At 47.8% G+C, this 20,239-nt stretch overlaps 1 protein-coding gene across 3 annotated transcripts in view; it reads right to left on the minus strand.

The window, feature by feature from the left end:
• Dpp6 (dipeptidyl peptidase like 6) overlaps positions 1 to 20,239 on the minus strand; it is a 655,432-nt gene that overhangs the window by 178,263 nt on the left and 456,930 nt on the right. For 2 of the 3 annotated variants that reach the window (XM_038318721.1, XM_038318723.1), the window contains exon 6: positions 13,157 to 13,203. The exons of the other annotated variant lie outside the window; for it this stretch is intronic. In XM_038318721.1, the coding sequence (XP_038174649.1) occupies positions 13,157 to 13,203 (47 nt within the window). The remainder of the gene's footprint in view (positions 1 to 13,156; positions 13,204 to 20,239) is intronic. 3 annotated transcript variants of the gene reach the window in all.

The raw sequence follows: 20,239 nt of genomic DNA on the forward strand, positions 1-20,239 counted from the left end.
AGAGGCTGCCTCATTGGTCGCTATGTCCCAGGTCAGTCCAGCCCCAATCTACCCTCTTAGGGAAGAAATGAGAAGGTCAAGGTGGGGAGGGTGGGGGCTGGGGGTTGTTGCAACTGGTGAAACATTTTGGTGGAGATAAAATGTTCTAAAGCAGAGTGAGGTAATGATAGCAAAGCTCTTCAAAATACCCCACGGGACCGTCGAGCTGTGTAATTTTGGTCTGTAAATTAAGGATATGGGAAAGATGTCTCAGAAGAGCTTGGCAAGGGAAGCAAGGAGGGAGGGAGCTGAGAAGGGTGAGGAAGGTCAGGAGGGAGAAGCCATGTTCCAGGCCCTCTCTTTCATACACTTTCAGGTGAGCAAGAGTTGGCCTCCAGTGCAGAGAAGCCCTGTCTGAGCTGACTGGTGCTCGCCCTGCTGGAATGTTTGAACAATCCACAAGAGACATTACAGGCAGCCTAAGCATCCCATCCTTTGTCTGTCCTGTACTCCCGGATCAGCTAAATCCTGCCATGCCTGGTTCTCTCCAGGGAGCCAGCACTGGGGCAAAATTAACAGGCTAGTTGCTGCTTCCTCTCTGCTTGGCCTTGCAGCCAACCCCCTCCCCAGAAAGCCACTCCCTGCTGCAGGTGAGACTAAGAGCTCTGCATTCTCTTTTTCTTGCGTAGCAGGTCCCTCTCATGGTCCTATTCCTCCTGGATCTGTTGTCTCAGAGGACCCATCTGGTCAGTGTGTCCAGCAAGACTCTTCTGTCATAATGGATGATGAGGGAATCTGTCACACGAGGCTGGAGCAGTGATGGCCCCAACTGCAACAGGTTTGCAGCTCTGGCTGATGGCTTCGCCTCTCTGAGAAACTCTCTGCTGCTAGAGGTGGGGCGGGTTCCTCACAGGGACTGTGCAATGAAGACGGTTCTAGGCATTCAGCCAACAGGGTATGTCTGTTCTTCTGCCACTGGTGGGAGGCAGATGTGGTTGTGTGTGCGTAATTCTGAGTTCCTTGTTCCATCCACATCAAGTGGCCCAGGCTCACGTAGAACACTGTAACATACTGTTGCCACGCCAGGATTTGTCCTTTTGGAAAGTGAGGGGACAATAGGGGGCTCAGGCACCTGGACAGCTCCTCTGCGAGCCTGGGCCTCTGTCAGATGGAAATGAGAGAGAAGGCTTGACTCACGTCTATATAATTAAACAGGGTCTCCATTCCTTCCATAATTCCACTTGGAACAAATGACTACACACAGCCTGCCCTGAGCTGGCTGCGGAGGAAGGTAGAAAGTTCTTCCAGTTGGGTCATGTGACCAGACTGGAGCCTGTGGAAGACAGGCAGCAACAATCTTGAGGAATGCTGTTCAAGTGGTCTACCACCCCATAGAGGCCACAGGGGCTCTGCTGTCTCCTCATTTGGAGCCATTTTCCTTCCGTCCCTTTCTGTTACAGTTCTCTACCAACTCTTAGGTTTCTGACCTGACTTGTGTACCTGCTTTTATTGGTCTTGAGAGCTTGGGCTCAGTGGCTCGCTTTGACAGAGGAATTGAGCACTGGCCGTGTGCTCGTGGTGAACTCAGGAACACAGGGCACAGGCCGAGGCTCCAAGCCACAGCAGACCATCTATATGAATGTTTACACCACAGATGTCTACACGCATGCCTACATAATTAATGGAGGGTGGAGCTTGGACTTCTGTGGGAGGAGCCACTCGAGCTAATTTTTGTTATGTGAGGACAAAGGAAGTCTTTTGAGGAAATTATTACTATTATTTGGTTTTTTTGAGATGAGGGTTTCTCTGTAGCTTTGGAGCCTGTCCTGGAACTAGCTTTTGTAGCCCAGACTGGCCTCGAACTCACAGAGATCTGCCTGCCTCTGCCCTCCCGAGTGCTCAGATTAAAGGCGTGCGCACACCACCGCCTGGCTTGAGGAATTACTTAAAACCAGTTAAATGTGTATACTGTTTGAAGAAAAACAGTGTTTAAAGTACAATTAAGTTGATGAAAGAGTAGACGGAGGGGAATCATAGGGCAGCAAGCCTCTGTGAGACCATGGAGAGCTTCAAGCAGGAAACTCAACATGAGGAATCAGAAAGAGTATCAATGATGGCAGCTAGGAGAACAACATCCCTGGAACCAAGCTCCTGAGATCTCACAGCTTGGAAGCCTGTGTGCCTGTGTGACTGCTCCCTTCCCCCCACCCCATCCAGGAGGACTTGATGGAAATGCTAGCCAATGGGTTTGAGGTCGGTGGAGGTGAAAGGTCCTTGCATGCTGGAAGCCTCCACCACAAATTCTTAGGGTAGTTAGGTGAGTACAGACGCCCCCGCAATCTGCCTGATCATTCTGTTCCATTTGTAAAGGTAGAGCTGAGATTGAGCTCACTGGATCAGAGCTTGGAATCAGACAAGGGCCCTGAATAGTCCTGTTATTGAGAGTATACATGAGAGTGCCCCAGCAAAGGCTTCCAGGCTGTGGAGAGAATCCAGGGCTGTCAAGGTCACGATATCACTACAGACCGCAGCCAGAGAGAGCTGCAGAAGTCACGTTGCCAGGGTGCCTCTGTGTCCTGCCTCAGTCCGGCACCCCTCTCCCCGATGCCACCCCATCTGCCAATTGCCAAAACAGAGCAGAGGTCAGGCGGAGAATAATTAACGGCACTGGAGACAATGTGAGGGAGGATTCCATCCTTGCAGACAGGAGCTGAGCCTCAGTAGGGCCAATGTGGGTGACGCCTGGTATGATGAGGCCCATGGCAAGGGGTCCCTTTGCTGACTCACGACAGCCCCAGCTCCTGGTGGGGCTGAAGTCATTAGCAGCCAATGATGTAGGGCTGAGCGTAGTCAGCAGAGGAGGGAGCTGGGGAAGGGACAGAAAAGACGAGAGCAGAGCCTCACGGGAGCCAAGAGAGTCGATTTAGAGGTTACAGCCATGAGGTGGCGGGATGTAACACTGCAGGGCAGATGGAGGTCCAGCACGATAAGGCATTCATTCCATTCCTAACCATGGCTTCTTCGGCCATTATAGGCAGTACCAGTGCAGTCGTGATACCTAGCACAGCACCAGTACCTAGCGCATTGCTAGTTGCTTGTATTTAGTGCATATTTATACTAGTACCTAGTCCAATACCTAGTTGTAGTACCGGCACTTGGTGGAGGACTGGTACTTAGTGGAGAGCTGGCACTGGGTACAGTGTGAGTACACAGCATAGTGCAGGTACCTAGAAACTTTAAGATTCCCACTAGCAATGTCCTGAGTGGGTCTCCCAGCACTCGAAAGGTCTGCAGGAATTTGCCTTTGGGTCATAGAGTGGTGGATAAGAATTAGGATGCATATATACATACATACATACATACATACATACACACACACACACACACACACACACACACACACACACACATATATATATATATAACCCTGACCTTCCCATTCGTTATTACAAACTTGACTGTCTCAATTTCTGTTTACAGGAAAGATTAATTCCAAAGAGTTCGGGTCTGCTGCCCTCCTGGTGAAGATGGAACTCCTTACTTCATGGCAGTGAAAAGTTCAGACATCGCTGGCTGGGTGGGGTGAAATTCTAATCTGAACTCCTTGAAGCATTGCTTCTGGGAAGCCCTTGATAATCTATGTGCTCTGGCCATGGTGCTTCTTGAGTTTCTGAAATCCCACAAGTCTTCACTGCTGATAGAGTCCAGAGTCTCAGGGGAACCAGGAAGTTATCCTGCCATCTCCCTCAATTCTGTGCCACTGGGTCTCTGCCCTTGTCTCGAAACTCTTGGAACCGGTGGGTGAATCATGATGTGTCCCCGTGTGCCCTGTCTATGAAGGCAGCTGCAGAAGTACCTACTGGCCACCCCCAGCAGCCTGGGCTGGGCGCTATGCACCCACTCTGCCTCTGGGATTCTCAGATGCCTGCCTGTCTTTCTCATAGTACTATTTCCAGGATGGGTGTATGCATATGTTTAGTGAGACCGAGAAGGCCCCTCAGCACTCTCTCAAGCAAAGCTGCTTCCCAGCTGGGAACCCTATGTCTGAAGGTGAGCTTTTGCCGTCCCATCCACCCATCCACATGGGGCCAATCTGGATGCCACACCTATGCCCCAATCAATATATGACCAGCAATCAGCCTAGGATCTTGTTCTTACTTTGAATTTTTTTTGAGGGAACTGGAGAAGGGTGGTTTTCGCAAAAGAAAGTTTTCTGAAGTTCTGGCCAAGAAATTTAAGTATTTTGTCCAGCACACCGAGCCTGTGGCCTCTTCATGATGCTCAAGATCACTCAGCCCACGTGGCAATCCCGCCCCCACTTCCAGTCTCATGGCTTCATCACTTACAAGTGTTCCCCCATAGGTCATTTAAAAGAGGGGGAAACATCCAGCAGCTCCTCAAGGTCAGGCAGTGTCACCCTGAGTCCTTAGCTGCCTGCCAAGAAGGAAGATGCAGGCATGTTGGGAGCATAGCTCCGCAGATGCAGAGCCAGAGGCTCCAGGTGATGAAGAGAGCCATTTCCAGGGCACTGTAGCATTCTCTAGCTGTGCAGTGACCAGGTGGAGGGCGAGAGGTTAAAAAACTACATACAGAAAGAAAGGTGTGTGTGTGTATCTGTGTATATGTCTGTATGTGTGTGTATGTCTGTGCGTGTGTTGTCTGTGTATGTATGTGGTGTGTATGTATGTATATGTGTGTGTGTCTGTGCATGTGTATGTCTGGGCGTGTGTGTCTGTGTGTGTGTGTGTGTGTGCTCTAAGTGGCACAGCTGCTTTGAATAACACTTAGGATTTTTTAAAATCAAATTAACCACATATTAATTATACAGCCCAGCTGGTCTACTTCCAGGTATTTACCCAAGAGAAAGGAAGACATATGTCCACATGCAAACACTCACAGAAGATTCACTCATAACAGCCCTCAATGGGAAACAAGTTAGATGTCAATCAGACATATGTTGTTGGAATGCAAACTGTTAGATACACACAACGGTCACTGGTACCTGCTACAACATGGGGATCTCAAAGAATGGAATCTCCTCTAGGGAAGGAGCCAACTACATATGGTACAACCCCGTGTGCACAAATTCTAGAGAGGTAGAGGGAGCCAGATATGGAAGCTCAGGACTATAATCCTGGCACCTAGAAGGCTGAGGCAGGAGGATCACTGTGAATGTGAGGCCAGCCTGAACTATAAAGCAATTTCCAGGACAGTCTGGGATACAGGTTGAAACTTTGTTCCAATAAGCAGCAACATCAGAGAGAAAGAGAGGGGGGGGGGGCAGATAACATGGTTTCCAGGAGCAACCAGAGGGGTGGGAAGGGTGTTGACACTTTGGGGTACGCAAATGTTCTGCAACTTGGCTGTGGGTGGACTCGTCTATTGGGCCAACTCTGAAAAGTATATTCAGAGAGTGAAACTGTGCTGTAGGGAAATTGTACTGAAGCCAGCCCATCACTGGACACACAGAGTCTGTGTGTGCTCTCCCACCGACCTTTGGTGTCTCCATTTTGGTCAAAGCTGCTCTTCATGTTTATTATAAGCCAATGCTAAAATATGGATGCTATTGGGACACACACACACACACACACACACACACACACACACACAACCCACAGAGAGAGAGAGAGAGCGAGAGAGAGAGAGAGAGAGAGAGAGAGAGAGGAGAGAGAGAGAGACCAAAGAGACCAAAGCACTGAGAAGAAGAAAGGAAGGTGACCAAAACAATATGAAATGCACCAGAGAGCAAGCTGCACTGGTCCACCATGCACCAAGCACTTGCTAGGCACCAGTTATATTGCTGAGACCACAGCATTCATTTTCTAGGCTTGGACATGCAGGAGCATCAGCCTGATGCAGAGCATACTGATCTGCATACAGATCGGTGAGCAGATGCCCTTGGGGACACCACACACACACAGCTTTGTCCTAGGAGACTAACATATACATGCCTCTAAACTTGCACAACTTAAAACCCACTATGAGATTCCTCACACAAGAAAGCCATCAATAGCCCAGAGGAGGGGAATAAAGACAGTGTTAGACACACTGACTTATAACAATACAGATTCCCAAGGGCAAGAATCCGAAATGCAGGCTTATGTTAACACTACATCCCACTAGGTGGAGCCCGAGGGATAGGCTAGAGTAGGCAGACCCTGAAAGTCATTAGGAAGTTGTTTAAGTGGATTGGGCTGCCTTTAGAATATATGGACCATGTACAGTGCTTTCTATACATTAGAGTAGACAATTAAGATGATCTCATAACCATATTGTTCTGGGTGGAGTGACTGTATCCAGAGAAACAGTCACCTTTCTGTTTTAACCCAGGTAGAATAGCTGGCTACAGATGGCTACACCAAGAAAGATACGCAGGGACAAGAGGAAGGGGAAGCAGAGTGACACCCAGTCCAGGGCTACAGAAGGCAGAAGGTGTCTGTGGTTCTGGAAATCCCCGTAGGACCCTCCCTTCTCCAGTGCATGCCTTTCTCAGAATATCTAACCAGTTTGCTTCTATGACAATATTTCTCAAAGGGGTAGGAGCAATCTAGTGATGCAGCTTCTGGCAGTTGTGACAGTTGCTCCCTTTGCAGAGCCAAACCATGTCTGTATGTGTGACCAGATGGGTCCTGGAGACCAGCATACGGTAGTATGACATCTTCAGAAAGGAAGCAGGCTCAGCTTCAGAAGAACAGCTCCGGATGCTGAGATTTACCCACGTTCCTCCCTGAAGTTGTGAGCCTTGATTTTTCTATGCACCAGGCTCAATTCGTAATTGGGAACAAGTCACCAAAGATTATTTAAAAGGCTATGGGACACAAAGACTCAACATTTGTCTTCATTTTCCAAGAGAACACCAGCCACCCACCCACAGGGACAATCCATTTGACCTCCCTACCCACTGAACTCTCCCATGGCCCATGTCTGCAGAAGCCCACACTACCTGAATGTAAGCCTCTTGTCCTCACCTTCCTTCATCTACTCAAGGTCCGAGTGCTAAGTCTTGCTGAGAGCTCATAACATCTCTCTCATGCTCAACATGTCTTGAGTGTGTTACCATGCGGAGCAACCACACTTGGTTGGGGGTTTAAATCACTCATTCTCCAAGCACATCCTAAAGTTTACCCAGCTCTGTCGCTACCCATGTGCCCTGGGTATGCACCCACATTCTAGCCAGCATGGACTCACTGCAGGGGCCATGCTTGACGATGGCTTTACTAGACCTCAAACATCTCTTCTGTCTTATCTAGTAGGAAAAACTAAAAGAAAACTGACTGAGCCACCAGGGCTCAGCTCAATGCAGACTTGAATTTCCCACAGCCCTCTCTTCCTTCCTAGATTTTGGAAGGCAGATTTACTTCTCAGAATCAAGATAATACTCAGAGTTACTTTATCATGTGTGCTTACCCAAATTCACAGCAGCATAGCTTGAATGTGGTAGCCCTCATTTATAGCAGTTGGGAAGCTGAGGCAGGAGGATCGTGAGTTCAAGGATAGCCTGGGCTACATAATAAGTCCCTGTATCAAAGATTAAAATTAAAAACCCAAACAAAAACAATGCCCCCATCTGAGTCCTGTTGCTTAATGCAGTGTTAATAGTAACGTAGCATTTAAATAAATATTTTCTGACCTATACTGTTTTCTGTCCTTTGTTCTGTAGAGGCTAAGTATGGGCAGTTACCCTGCCCCTCTTAAATATGGAAACCAAAACCCATGGAAGGAAAGCAGAGCTAGACAGCCACTGGGGTGAGGGTTGACCTTAGAATTCTTGTCACTGAAAAGCTGAAGTTAGGGTGCCTGCGTGTGCTGCTAGGCTTGTCTCTTGGGGAGCACTGTTTTCCTCCTGGAACTCACTTCCTAAATAAACAAAATCCTTGTGCACTCCAGTCTATCAGGGGAGTAAGAAGTTCTAGGCAGAAGGAACCATGACTCAGCTGACTCAGTTCTGCATCTTCTCAAATACACTGTGGCTTTCAAAGCCAAGCCCAATTCTAAAGCAATATAGTTTCTGTGCTTGAGCAAAGCTAGGACACTGTTCTGCACAGATGGCCTGTCGTCTAAGTAATGTCTTTGATGCACATCTTTGCTAGCCTCCACTCTATCACTATTCTGAGTTTTCAGACCCCCAAAGTGCCAGCACTTTCTGATGGAGTGACTACCCAATTTATTAAATTTATTTGTTATAGGAGCATTGATCTTTCATTACTTTGTGGACTTTCAAGATGACCCTAATATCTCTCTCTCTCTCTCTCTCCTCTCTCTCTCTCTCTCTCTCTCTCTCTCTCTCCCTCTCTCCCTCTCTCTCTCTCTCTCTCTCTCTCTATCTCTCTCTCTCTCCCCATCCTCTCTACACATACACACACTCTCACTCACACATTTCTTTTAAAGGATTGAGTCCAAAGACAGGAGAAATTCAAGGAAAGAATTATGATAGAAATTGAAGAGATAAACTGTACCAAGTTTGTTTGAAAACATAGCCTAAAATTCTAAAAATGATTTATTTTTATTATGTGTCCATGTGAGTATTGTTTCCTGTGGATGCCAGGAAAGGGCATAATATCCCTTGGAACTGGGGTTACTGAAGGTTATGAGCCTCCCAATGTGGGGTACTGAGAACCTTTGGAAGAGCAGGCATGCTCTTTTTGTTTTTTGTTTTTGTTTTTTGTTTTTTCGAGACAGGGTTTCCCTGTAGTTTCTAGAGGCCTGTCCTGGAACTAGCTCTTTTAGACCAGGCTGGCGTCGAACTCAGAGATCCGCCTGCCTCTGCCTCCCGAGTGCTGGGATTAAAGGCGTGTGCCACCACCGCCCGGCTGCAGGCATGCTCTTGACCCACTGAGCTATATTTCTAGCATTGTGTGGCTATCCACTGTGGAAAGTTGCCTTACTTAATGGAAATTCTGACATGAAAATTGTTATTGAAATACTGCATGTTAAAAATGACCATCTTTATTTCTACTTAAGTAAACAATGGATAAAGACACATGTCCTTCAAGAATGGCTTAAGAACTTGGTAAGGGAGGAGTCAAACAGAGCTACCCACAGGCAAGAGGACACTGGATAGATTCAGACTGAGCTGTCTGGAACTCTCACTGTAGCTTTGGCTTCATTATGAATTGAGTTTCTGCTTGGACCAGCAACAGAGGCCAAAGCACATGAGCTAACCACATGGGACAGGGATGTGCAACAGGCAGAGACAGAGAGGCACCCTGATCTCTCCTGGCATTTGTAGGATAGGAACGATACCAAGAGCTAAAGGGTACTGAAACCTTAGCTTGACCCTTCTGCGGCTGGTTGAAAATGCAGGTTATAAATGGTAGATACTGTCATTAAGTTAGAACACAAAGGGGGCAGTGCTGGAAGGCAACGGGGTAATCTGTGGAAAAAGTAAGGATCTGTGTGGGTAACGGGAACTTACCCCAGTACAGCAGTGCACCCCTGTCACCCCAGTACTCGGAAGGTAGAGAGAGTTGGGGGTTTTAAAAATTCAAGGCCTCCCTCATCTGCCTGGCAAGCTCAAGGTCAACCCTATCATACAAAACAAAAACCCCTAACCCACGGACTGGAGAGATGACTCAGTGGCTAAGAGCACTGGCTACTCTTGCAGAGGACCCAAATTGGTTTCCAGCACCCACAGAGGGGCTCACAACTATCTGGAACTCCAGTTTCAGGACATCTGAAGCCTTCTGACCAGCAAGGGCACTAAGCACATGTATGATATGCATACACAGACACAAGCAAATATTCACACGCATCAAAACCAAATCTTTACTACTCCCACCAAATACAAAAGAACAACTCTTCCTTTTGCACATGAATAATGCAAATTTAAATATTCTAATAAAGACATTTTGATTTTCATAAAGTCAATGTGCTTATCTTCTATTAGAACCCAGTTGGAGCATAAGCCATAAGACCCTGCCACCTGCTCGAGGGGGAAAGGAACCTTTCGAAGGTTGAGGTGCAAAAGGTACAGGGCTGAAGGTTGAGGTGCAAAAGGTGCAGGCTGAAGGTTGGCCCAGTTCAGATGGGACTCGGCCAGCATCGGAAACTGGCTACTAAAGCATCAATTTCCCATCGGTGACCTTAGGACAAAAAAAGAGGAGGTTTGGGAAGATGCAAGGATGCCCCTCAGTGGACCCAGAGTGGGCTAAAGTGAAGGCAGGGTGGGATGCTGGCCTCAGCATCCAGCAGAGACTATGGACGAACAATCTGTCCATTCTGTGTGAATCCACAGGAGATAACCCAACCCAGCCTCACTAAAGACCTGATGTACACAGCTCTAATGCTTGTACTCTGCAAGCTTACATCAGATCTGTCTTTGAATTCCTCCAAAGGGGTGACATTAGGGACATGGCTTGGAAGCCAGCCAGCCCTGCACTGGGATTCAACCTCTCTGGGCTCTCATGTCATTTACCGATAAGAATGCCTAAAGCTAAATGCTTAACACTTAAGGTACAGGGGCCAAGATCCACAAACACAATCAGGACATGATGGTGAGTATTACAATTATTTTTATATAAGAAATACCTGAAGCAGAGTCTGGGGAGAGGCTTGTCTAAGTGCTTGCTTTGTAAGCCCGAGAACCTTAGTGGGTTCTCTAGAACCCTGTAAAATAAGCTGGGCACAGTGGTGCAGAACTGCAGTACCAGTGTTGGGGCCGAGCAGAGACAGGCAGATCTCTAGGGCTCATTGCCGACTTGGTAAGACACTGAGAGACCCTGTCTCAATAAGAAAGCCCCAAGGTGAACAGTGGCTGAAATTGGCTTCTGGCTTCCACATACATGCTCACACATGTCCACATATATTCTCTTACATGCATGCACCACAACGTACACACATGCACGCGCACACACACACACACACACACACACACACACACACACACACGAATGCCCACCATTGCTCACTGGTATTGGGCTCATGTAGGAAGTGAATGATGGAATAGTGGATAAGCCCAGAGCCCAGCCTTCTCCTCCGCCCTCAGATTTGCCAGCTGCTTTACCTAACACTCAGACAAAATTCTTGGAATCCATTTCTCCTGAGTCCTCCCAGATGTAGTAAAATCTTAATATGTCAGGTGTGAGCTGTGTGTGGAGCTTTGTGAATTTATGTAAGGCAGAATGAAAGATCCAGCATGTTCCACACACTCGTTGCTCCCAGGATGGGGGATGTGTCTCAAGAGGGCCTTTGAGGATGTCTGTCTGCTTTAAGCTGGGTAGGATGACTCCCACTCCTTGAGCAGCATCTGAGGTTCTGCTACAATGTGCTTGAATGAAAGATCCCCGCGAATACTTCAATTTTTATAGACTGAGTTTACTGTTTTAAATTATGTGTTGTATGTGTGTGACTCTGTGAGTATAGGTCATATGAGTGCAGGTACACACAGAAGCTTGGAGAGGAAGTTTGGTGCTCTGCAGCTGGAGTTATAGGCAGTTGTGAGCTGCCCGATATTCGTGCTGGGAACCGAATTCCTGTCCTCTAGAAGAGGAGCGGGTGCTCTTAGCCACAAAGCCATCTCTCCACATCTCCCCCTGCCATGGATACTTTCTGTTTACTATGTTCGTCATGCTCAGTTTCTTTGGTTTAATACCATGATAAAACAATTAGCTCCATTCCAACACATCTGTCCTTTATCTCCATGCAGGCAACTCTTTGTCTGAGGTCCAAATGAAGTTACGCCCGCCATGTTTATTTTCTAAGGACATGCCTGCATTCTTACTAAGCTTAGCAGAGAACAGACAGCAGTCTAAACATTCATGCTGTGGCTAAAGCTCTCTTCTGGAGCGATATGGTTTAGCAACACCTGCTGTTATTTATTGATGTTTATCAGGGAAATGTTGTGTCTCAACCTCAGCATCTGTAGAAGCTGCAGGATGAGGCCGGCAGCACAGTTCCCTCTCCAGGGTAAGCCCTGAGTACCTATCCTTCTCAGAGCATCATGGGGGGGCGGGGAGAGCACAGAACAGAATGTAGGAGACAATGGGAGTCCAGGACCAAAATGCCCAGAAACAAATGATGGAGATTCTGGGATGGGAGTGGGCAGAAGGAGGAGCCGGTAGGGAAGAGACAGAAAGGGTAAATATACAAACAACATAGTCACATCTACGGGCTTTTTAAGGTCAGCGCCGTGGCTGGCTCTTAATTTGGGCCAACGGCTTCACCAAACTTGACTGGTGTCCTAATCTGTGGGACTCAATGGGTGGGTAATATAATTATATTGCCAATATATAATGAAATGTGCCTTCCTGGAGCTGAAAAATCTGTCAACACTCCTGCTCATGGTTTCCCTTTCATGTGTGCCCTTGGTCTATAACCCTGTACTTTGTATTTTTTTTTTTAGACAGGGTCTCATGTAGCATAGGCTGACTACAAAACTCTGCATAGCTCAGGATGACCTTAAACTTCTGATCCTCTTGCCTCTGTGTCTCAAGTGTTTGGAATGCAGGTTTGTGTCACCATGCCAGATTTATACAGTGCTGGGGCCAAACCCAGAGGTTAATTCATGCTAGGCAAGTGCTCTGCCAGGTGAGCTACGTCCCTAGATTACATACTTGGGAGAGCCCAGGAAGGCTTAGCAACACAATTCAAGGCCATAAACAGCACGAGGCTGGGTGATCCGATCAAAAGCACTGAGAACTTGCTTCTGAGAACACAATCATGTCAGTGAAGAGCATGAACCACAAACACACACCACTCTTGAACTGCTGGGCCAGGAGTCATTTCTTTCTCCTATGACTCATTTCTTTGGTTCCTTTCCCAAGGCACTTCTGGAGCTATGGCCACAGTAGCCTATGCACCAACATGAAGCTTTGTTTCTGATGTCACATGGGGAAGTAAGGGACTTCCTTCTATTAGTGAGGATAGAGCCAAGAGCCTGCCCAGGCGAGCTGGGTTCCATCGGGCGAGTGCACCCCATGTGGAGACATGGGTGAACTTGCTCCACAGAATCAGGGCAGGGAGCGGGCATCACTGCTCTAGGGAGGAGATTTCCCAGAGGTGCCAGCAGCTGGACTAAGTAACTTCTGCTCACTTGGTCCTGTTATCAACAGAAGAGCCACAGGGATTTTTCCACTCTGTGGTGCCCTGTTCCTGCCCTGAGGGCTGGGCGGAGCCTCAGTGTTCTCGGTCTCACTTGTGGTCTGCAGATTTCCAAGGGGGGAGGCAAGGATAGAACCATCTTACCATGAGGAATTTTGCTCAGGACATAATATCCAGTGTGGGAGTTGTTGGTAAACCTGCAGAGAGGAGAGAAAAAGCAAGCACTGAGACAAAGGCCGGGATTGCTGGCTTTCCAATCTCTGAATCCTAACAACACCAGAGGCCAAGGGCAGCTTATGCAGACCTGCAGGCAAAGCCTTACTGACAATTTGCATACCCTGGAGCAGCACTTCCACCCTTCAGCAGGTTTATCAGGAAGCCGGAGGCTTGATGTCATCTCCATGGTTACCTGGTTAGTGATTAAATTAGGAAGAGTCTGTATTTCCATCCGAACTAAATACAGCGCAGAACTAATGGGGGCATGGGTCATTGGAGCTCACTGGACATGTCAGAAAGACCTCTGAAAATTTGAAGTTCCTGCAGATAACGGCCACGGCTCCCCTGGGACCTCAACTTTGGCCTGCAGTGAGAATGGAACTGGAGGCAGGACTGGGCACACTCTCCACCTTCGATCCAATTTGATGGATGTTTTCTGGCTTCTGAGAATGATCAGCAGGGCTCATTGCAAGAGGAGAGTTAGAAACAGCTGGTGTTGAAAACAGAACGAGCAGGAAACCGGCACAGTTTCCAAACTTGTGGAACCCCCACATTACAGAAGCCTCACTTGATCTTTTTGAGACAGGAGACTATTTCCTAACTGTAAACAGTGAAGAGAAATCAAGGGAATACCGCCCATGAGAAAGGGGGACACAGCAGTTCAGGAAATGTCAGCATGCTCCTCCAGCTCTGGACAGAGCCTCTTCTCTAGGGTAGAGTGAGATCCCACTTCACCCCACTCTTGTACCCGAGGGACTTCTGAGGCAGATGTTGCCCAGAAGCTAGCACAGAAGTTTAAACTTTCTAAGGCTAATGCTAGGTTTTTGAGCTGTGGGCTGATCAAGCCATGACCATCTGCAGCCGCCTTTTCCCCATGGCGAGCCTACTGAGAGCTGTGTCCAAGAATGAATGTCTATACCCTGATACCCTCCCCCAGGTTCCCGAGTTCCAGAGAATGGTGGGCATCATTCTCACCCTGTCCTGCACCAGGAAAGTTAACAGACGTGCCAGTTGTCAGATTCCCAGGACATCAGAAGGTGTGGTGGGCACATCCCCTGTTCATATAACCGATACACCTTAACTAAATGTGCCCTTCCACCCGTAATCCTCAGGTCCCACATCCCTTCCCCAGAGTTCCTCTCCACTCCTGCCGTCCAGGGAGTCAGAGACAGCCTGGCTGTAGACCAGGGTCAAACAAGTGTGTGAAAATGTCCCCCTTCCTTGAGACCTGTAAGAACGAACCCCAGTCGGCCTGCTGGGCTTGAAAGGAGACATCAGAGTCGCTGCAATGTTGCTGTCTCTATCAGTATGCAAATGCAATGCTATACTGTCCTCCTTTCCTCCCACAGCAGAAACCTTCCAGATAATAGATAAGATGTGCAGATGAAGGAAGCCAATGGATGCAGTGAGCCCTGCACGGGGCTCGGGATGAGCTGTCCTCTGCTGCTGCTGCTCCCCAGGAAGACAGCTGGGATTAGCTACTGCAGAGTCTGACCTGGTATGGACACACTGAACCAACTTCCAGGGCGTTACAGAGGACAAAGAATTATTCAGAAAAACGGATGCAGATATAAAAGCAAACAGTGGTTAAGGCCAACCATATTGTCCTTCTGGAGATCTTGAGATCCTGAACCAGCACGTAGGACCCAGGCTGGCCTTCTGGATGTCAGTGGGTAGGAGATGCTGTTCTGTCTCAGGACATCTAGCATTACTTAGGTACTTAGTACACGTCCAAGTTCACTGTGGTCAACAGAAAGACCCAGGGGTAGCAACAGATAAGAAAAAATGCAAATGCTTTCTGCATTCATTATGCAAAGGAGAACTGTTTTTTTCCTACCCAGGATCAACGGCAGAAACTCATCCCTGGTTGACTCATCTTTATAGGTCTGCCTTCAATACGCCACCAAAACAGCACTGAAAATTCGGCAAGCAATTCTGGAAGCAATGACAATGGAAAGACTAGTGAAAAACAAGCTGACAAGGACTTCAGCAAGAAGGAAAGCGATGAAAGAACTTTTCTGTTTTCAGCTCTAGGCCTGCACTAGCGAAAAAAAAATGACACATTGTTGGAACTGACAGGAAAATACCTGGAAAGGAGACGGATCAACTATCATGCCCCAGCAAAAGACATCTGGGTATGGCTTTTTCCTTTTCATCATTTCCACTGTTGGTCTCATCTCCTCGGGACATTGCAACTCTAGGGACTGTGTCAGAGGTCTGAGGCGCTTCTGGAACCAGTGAAGTCAGTCCAAGTATGATGAGGGAAAAGTCCGAGGGAGGGGTCGAGAGAAAGCCCTCCAGCGCTGTGTGGGCCTGCCTTCTTCCCAAGCTGCTCACGTCCTTGTCCTTGTCCTTGGCAGCCCATGCTTGTCCTCACGCTGGCAGCTGCTTTCCTACCTCACTTGCTTTTCTGTCGGCTGCTCTGCCAGAACTTTCTGTTGACTCGCAGCTAATTTTCCCCAAGAACACAACACTGTCTTTCTTGCTGGCTGACTGTCTTTTTTGTTTGTTTGTTTGTTTTCAGCATATACCTTCCATAGCAAGGCCATGTAGAGACACAAAGCAAAAGCAAACACAACTTCCTAGTACCCTGCAAGTCTTCAGGTCTTAAGAAACATCTTTCTGCATTCCTTACCTTGACCTTCATGACAACTTCTGTCTTAGTTACTTTTCCATAGCTGTTGCAAAAAACACCATGGCCAAGGCAAGGCATATAAGAGAAAGTTTATTGGAGACTTAGAGCTTCAGGATTATGACTGTCATGGCAGGACATGGTAGCAAGCAGCAGGCATGGCATCTGATCCACAAGCCTGAGGCAGAGAGATCAATCTGGGAATGGCATGGAGTTTTGAAACCACAAAGTCCACCACCCCCAGTGACATACCTCCTTCTACATGGCCACACCTCCTAATATTTCCCAAATAGTTCCATCAACTGGGACCAAACATTCAAACATATGAGCCTATGGGGGGCCACTCTGTCATTTCTAGCCAAATCACCAAGGTTTGTCATAGGAGCAGCCTTTCCTGGCTTCACTTTTCAAGTGAAGAAACTGAGTATCGGAGCCACAGACGAAGTGATCCAAGGTAGCATAATGTAGGACGAGAGCTCAGAGCTTCAAGTGCACACACACCCAAGGCTATTTCTGTAACACCAGCACGCTGGCTGGAGAGGCTTTCCCATTGGTCACACTGTCTCTGCCAGCCATAACTGCCTTATGAAAGACTCAAGTCTCTGCATCTACCATTGGAGTCGTTGGTGGCTCTCTCTACAGACCAGGAAACTATTGCTAGCTCCTTTCACCTACCTGGAAACTATCACTGAATCTATGGTAAAATTATTCAGCATCATCAATTTCCTCTCTAGCTGAAATCTGTATTTGAAACATTTCCTGGTAAGACAGGCAAGTGAACACTGATGAATGCATTTGATGAAGCCCCCTGGCAATCTGCTGTGTGCAGCGCATTGCAGAAAGGTGTGGTGTCAATATCTGGATCAAGGAAGTGACAGAGTGGGTCACTTAATGACGTGAGGAAGAGGAGACGAGACAGTACCGAGAACATGACACTTGAGAATACGGTGAAACAGGTGGGTTTTGCACAAGAGCAACACACTCTGGGAGGTCAGAAGATATACTTGGTACCCTACTGTGTCGTGACCAAAATGGTTTTAGTTGTCCTTTCTCAGGGTTTATCCAGGAACTGTACTTCAAACTGTTTTCCCGCAACGGTGAAACCCCTTTTCTGAGGCCCTTACACGGCCATATTTGAAAACTGTCGAAAACAGGTCATTAAGTGAAAGTAAGGTCATTAGGGCAGGTGCTCACCCCTGTGACCGGGGTGCTTCTATCAGGGACAAAGAGGGGTGTAGTGACGGCTCAGTGAGTAACATACTTGTCATGAAAGCACAGGACCTGAGCGTGAATCTTCAGAACTCTTGTTAAGCTGAATATTGTAGCATACACCTGTAATTCCTGCACTCCTGTGTCGAGGTAAGAGGCAGAGGCAGGAGAATTCCTAGAAGATTGCAGATGGGCTTTCCTGGCAAGGCAGCCACGAACAGTAAAGAGATCACGTGTCAAACAAGAGGAAGGTAATGATTAGCATGCCAGGTTGCCCTATGGCTTCCACATAGGTGCTGTGGCACATTTACCCACACACTCCTCTCTCGCTTACACACACACACACACACACACACACACACACACACACAATCTGTGGACAGAGACAGGTGAAAACTGAAGAGGGCTGACATGAAGAGTCACAGGGAGTTCCTGGGAGGAAGAGTGAGGTCTCAATGGGACATAGAACAGTGGAATGCCAAGAGCCACCAGCCACCACTAGCAGCTGGAAGATACCAAAAGGGTTGTCCTCTATAGGGCTCACAGTGTTTATGACCCTACCCCCTGGAAACCACAGTGGCCTTATACATCCCTAGGGCCAAGTGAGGTCACCATCCACGGCTTGCTCATTATTATGGGGTCACTACTCTCCCTTTTACACCATAACTGGACTGGTAAGTAGTGGATCAAACCTGGAGTCCACAGGCATAATGATGACATAAGCCATGGCTTAGTCACAAAAAAACCCAGTTTCTACTCAAAAGAACCAGTCACACTGGATACTCTTGGAGGCCGTGGCCTTCTGATAGTTGGGGATCTGCTGGTGCCCACGCCAGCCTCCTTCCTTCCAACCCCACAACCCCGTGGGGTTGTGCTTCACAGTCCCTTGAATCCTCTCCTGAATCTGAACTTCTTACAATGTGGTGAGCAAAAGGACTTTTAGAATTTCCTTTAAATCAGCTTTCTAGACAGCAGAGTGTTGCTTGCAGCAGACAATGCACTCTGCCCTTCACGCTGGTGGGTGCCACATCCACAGATCAACCAGCCACAGAGAGAAACACTTGAGCAATAATTTGTGCATATGCTTAATGTATACAAGCAATGCTTCTCTTGTCATTGCCCCAAACAATGTAATAAAACACAAACTCATTCAACATCACAATAGGCATTATAGTAATATGGGGATGACTGTCCTAATTTCACGTCTGTTCCTATGATAAATTCCCCGACAAAAGCAACATTAAGGGAGGATGGGTTTATTCATTTCCCAATTCTATGTTACAGTCCTTCATTGTGGAGAAGTCAAGGCAGGAACTCGAAGTAGCTGGTCACATCTAGTCACTAGCAGAGAGAGAATGCATGCATGTTTGCTTGTGCTCATCTAGCTGTCTACTCTTAACACAGTCCAGGATCCAAACCCGGGGAACATGCCACCCACTTTTACCCTGGGTCCACACATATCAGTGAACATAATCAAGACAACCTCCCACAGACGCCCACAGGACAACCTGCTCTACCCTAGACAACCACCCTCCTCAGACATGCCTACGAGACACCTTGCTCTACCCAATCCTTTATTGACACTCATTTCCCAGGGGAGTCTAGACTGTGTCAAGTTGAACCCTCATAAGGTTTTGGAGCACAGAGCAAGTTCCTGCACACGTCATCTGAAAATCCTCCTACATCATTGGACATTGGAGACATCGACCTCTAGGGATTTGGAATCCCGAACCCCAAACCATTTTCCTGCACCCATCCAGGCATGACTGAATTCAATTTTGAAAAGATACCGAGAGTGAAGGAATCAGTTTAGAAAAGCGAAGATGCCCACATCTCTCCTGAGGCTTGCATTAAGGTCTCTCAGGGAACAAGCTGAGAAATAATTCATTCACCAACTGCAGGGAGCTGCTATAGACTCAGGAGCACTCAGAGCCAAGTCCATTTGGGAAATCGACTTGTGCTGATGATCTGGAGGGTTCTTAGAGACTCAGCCAAGGCCTGGAGCCTCCAGATGGACAGATGGAGGTCACAGGGACAGGTCCCTGCTCTGCAGAGAGCATGACGTCCCCAAAGCCAGAGGCACAGGCTCTTCTGAGACTCTGACACTGCTAAGACCAAATAGAGACTCTTGGGGCAGCTATACCTACATATCAGGAAGCTGGCAGCCAGCCTACCTCTTTTCAAAAGTTTTTCTGGGGAAAGCTGCCTTTAAAATTGGGGTTGGGGCAGAGCTGCTGAGATGGCCCAGAGGTTGAGAGCACTGGCTCTTTCCCAAAGGCTCCTGTTTTAATTTCTAGTACCCCATGGTGGCTCCCAACTGTCTGTATTTCTGGTCCTAGGGGATGTGATGTCCTCTTCAGGCTCTGCAGGCACTGCATATGGTACACAGAAACACATTCAGGTGCATACCCATAAAATAAAAATAAATGTAAAAAAAACTTAATCAAAAATAATTAGAAAATCTGATGTGGGGACTGGGAGTAGAACTTATAGTAGATGGCTCAGGTAGCATGTGTGAGGCTCTGTGTTCAATTTCTAGGAGCACTACAGAAGGAAGGGATGGAGGAAGGGAGGTGAGGGGGGCGGGTAAGAAGGAGGGAGAAAGGGAGGTGGTTGTGGGGGAAGGAATGAGCAAGAAGAGATGGAGGGAGGGAAAACCAGAGAGTACGTTATGCTAAGAGCACCAAGTCACAGAAAGGTAATTGCTGCCTTATTCTGCTTACATGAAGCCCAGGGCGCGAGCTTATTTATGGAAGGGGAAAACACAACTGAAGGGCTGGAGACATGGTTCAGTGGCTGAGGACACTCGCCATGCAATCATCAGAACCGGGGTTCAGTATCACTATCTGCAAAACAAGCAGGGTATCTCACACAGGCCTGTCACTCTACGAACCTGCAAAGAAGGCAGAGGCAGTAAGATGGTTGGTGCTTGCTGGTTTCCAGCCTAGATGAAAAACAAGGACCCAGGTAAAGGAAGAACTGTCTCAAAGGAGCAGGCAGAGAGAGTAACAGCGGATGATACCAGATACCCTTTTCTGGCCTCCATGTGCATTCCACAGTCACGTATACACACACACACCCACCCACCCACACCCACACCCACACCCACACCCACCCACACACACACACACACACACACACCACACAACCGTTCAATGTCTACAG

The sequence above is a fragment of the Arvicola amphibius genome, chromosome 2 (genome assembly GCF_903992535.2).
Source record: "Arvicola amphibius chromosome 2, mArvAmp1.2, whole genome shotgun sequence".
NCBI lineage: Eukaryota > Metazoa > Chordata > Mammalia > Rodentia > Cricetidae > Arvicola > Arvicola amphibius.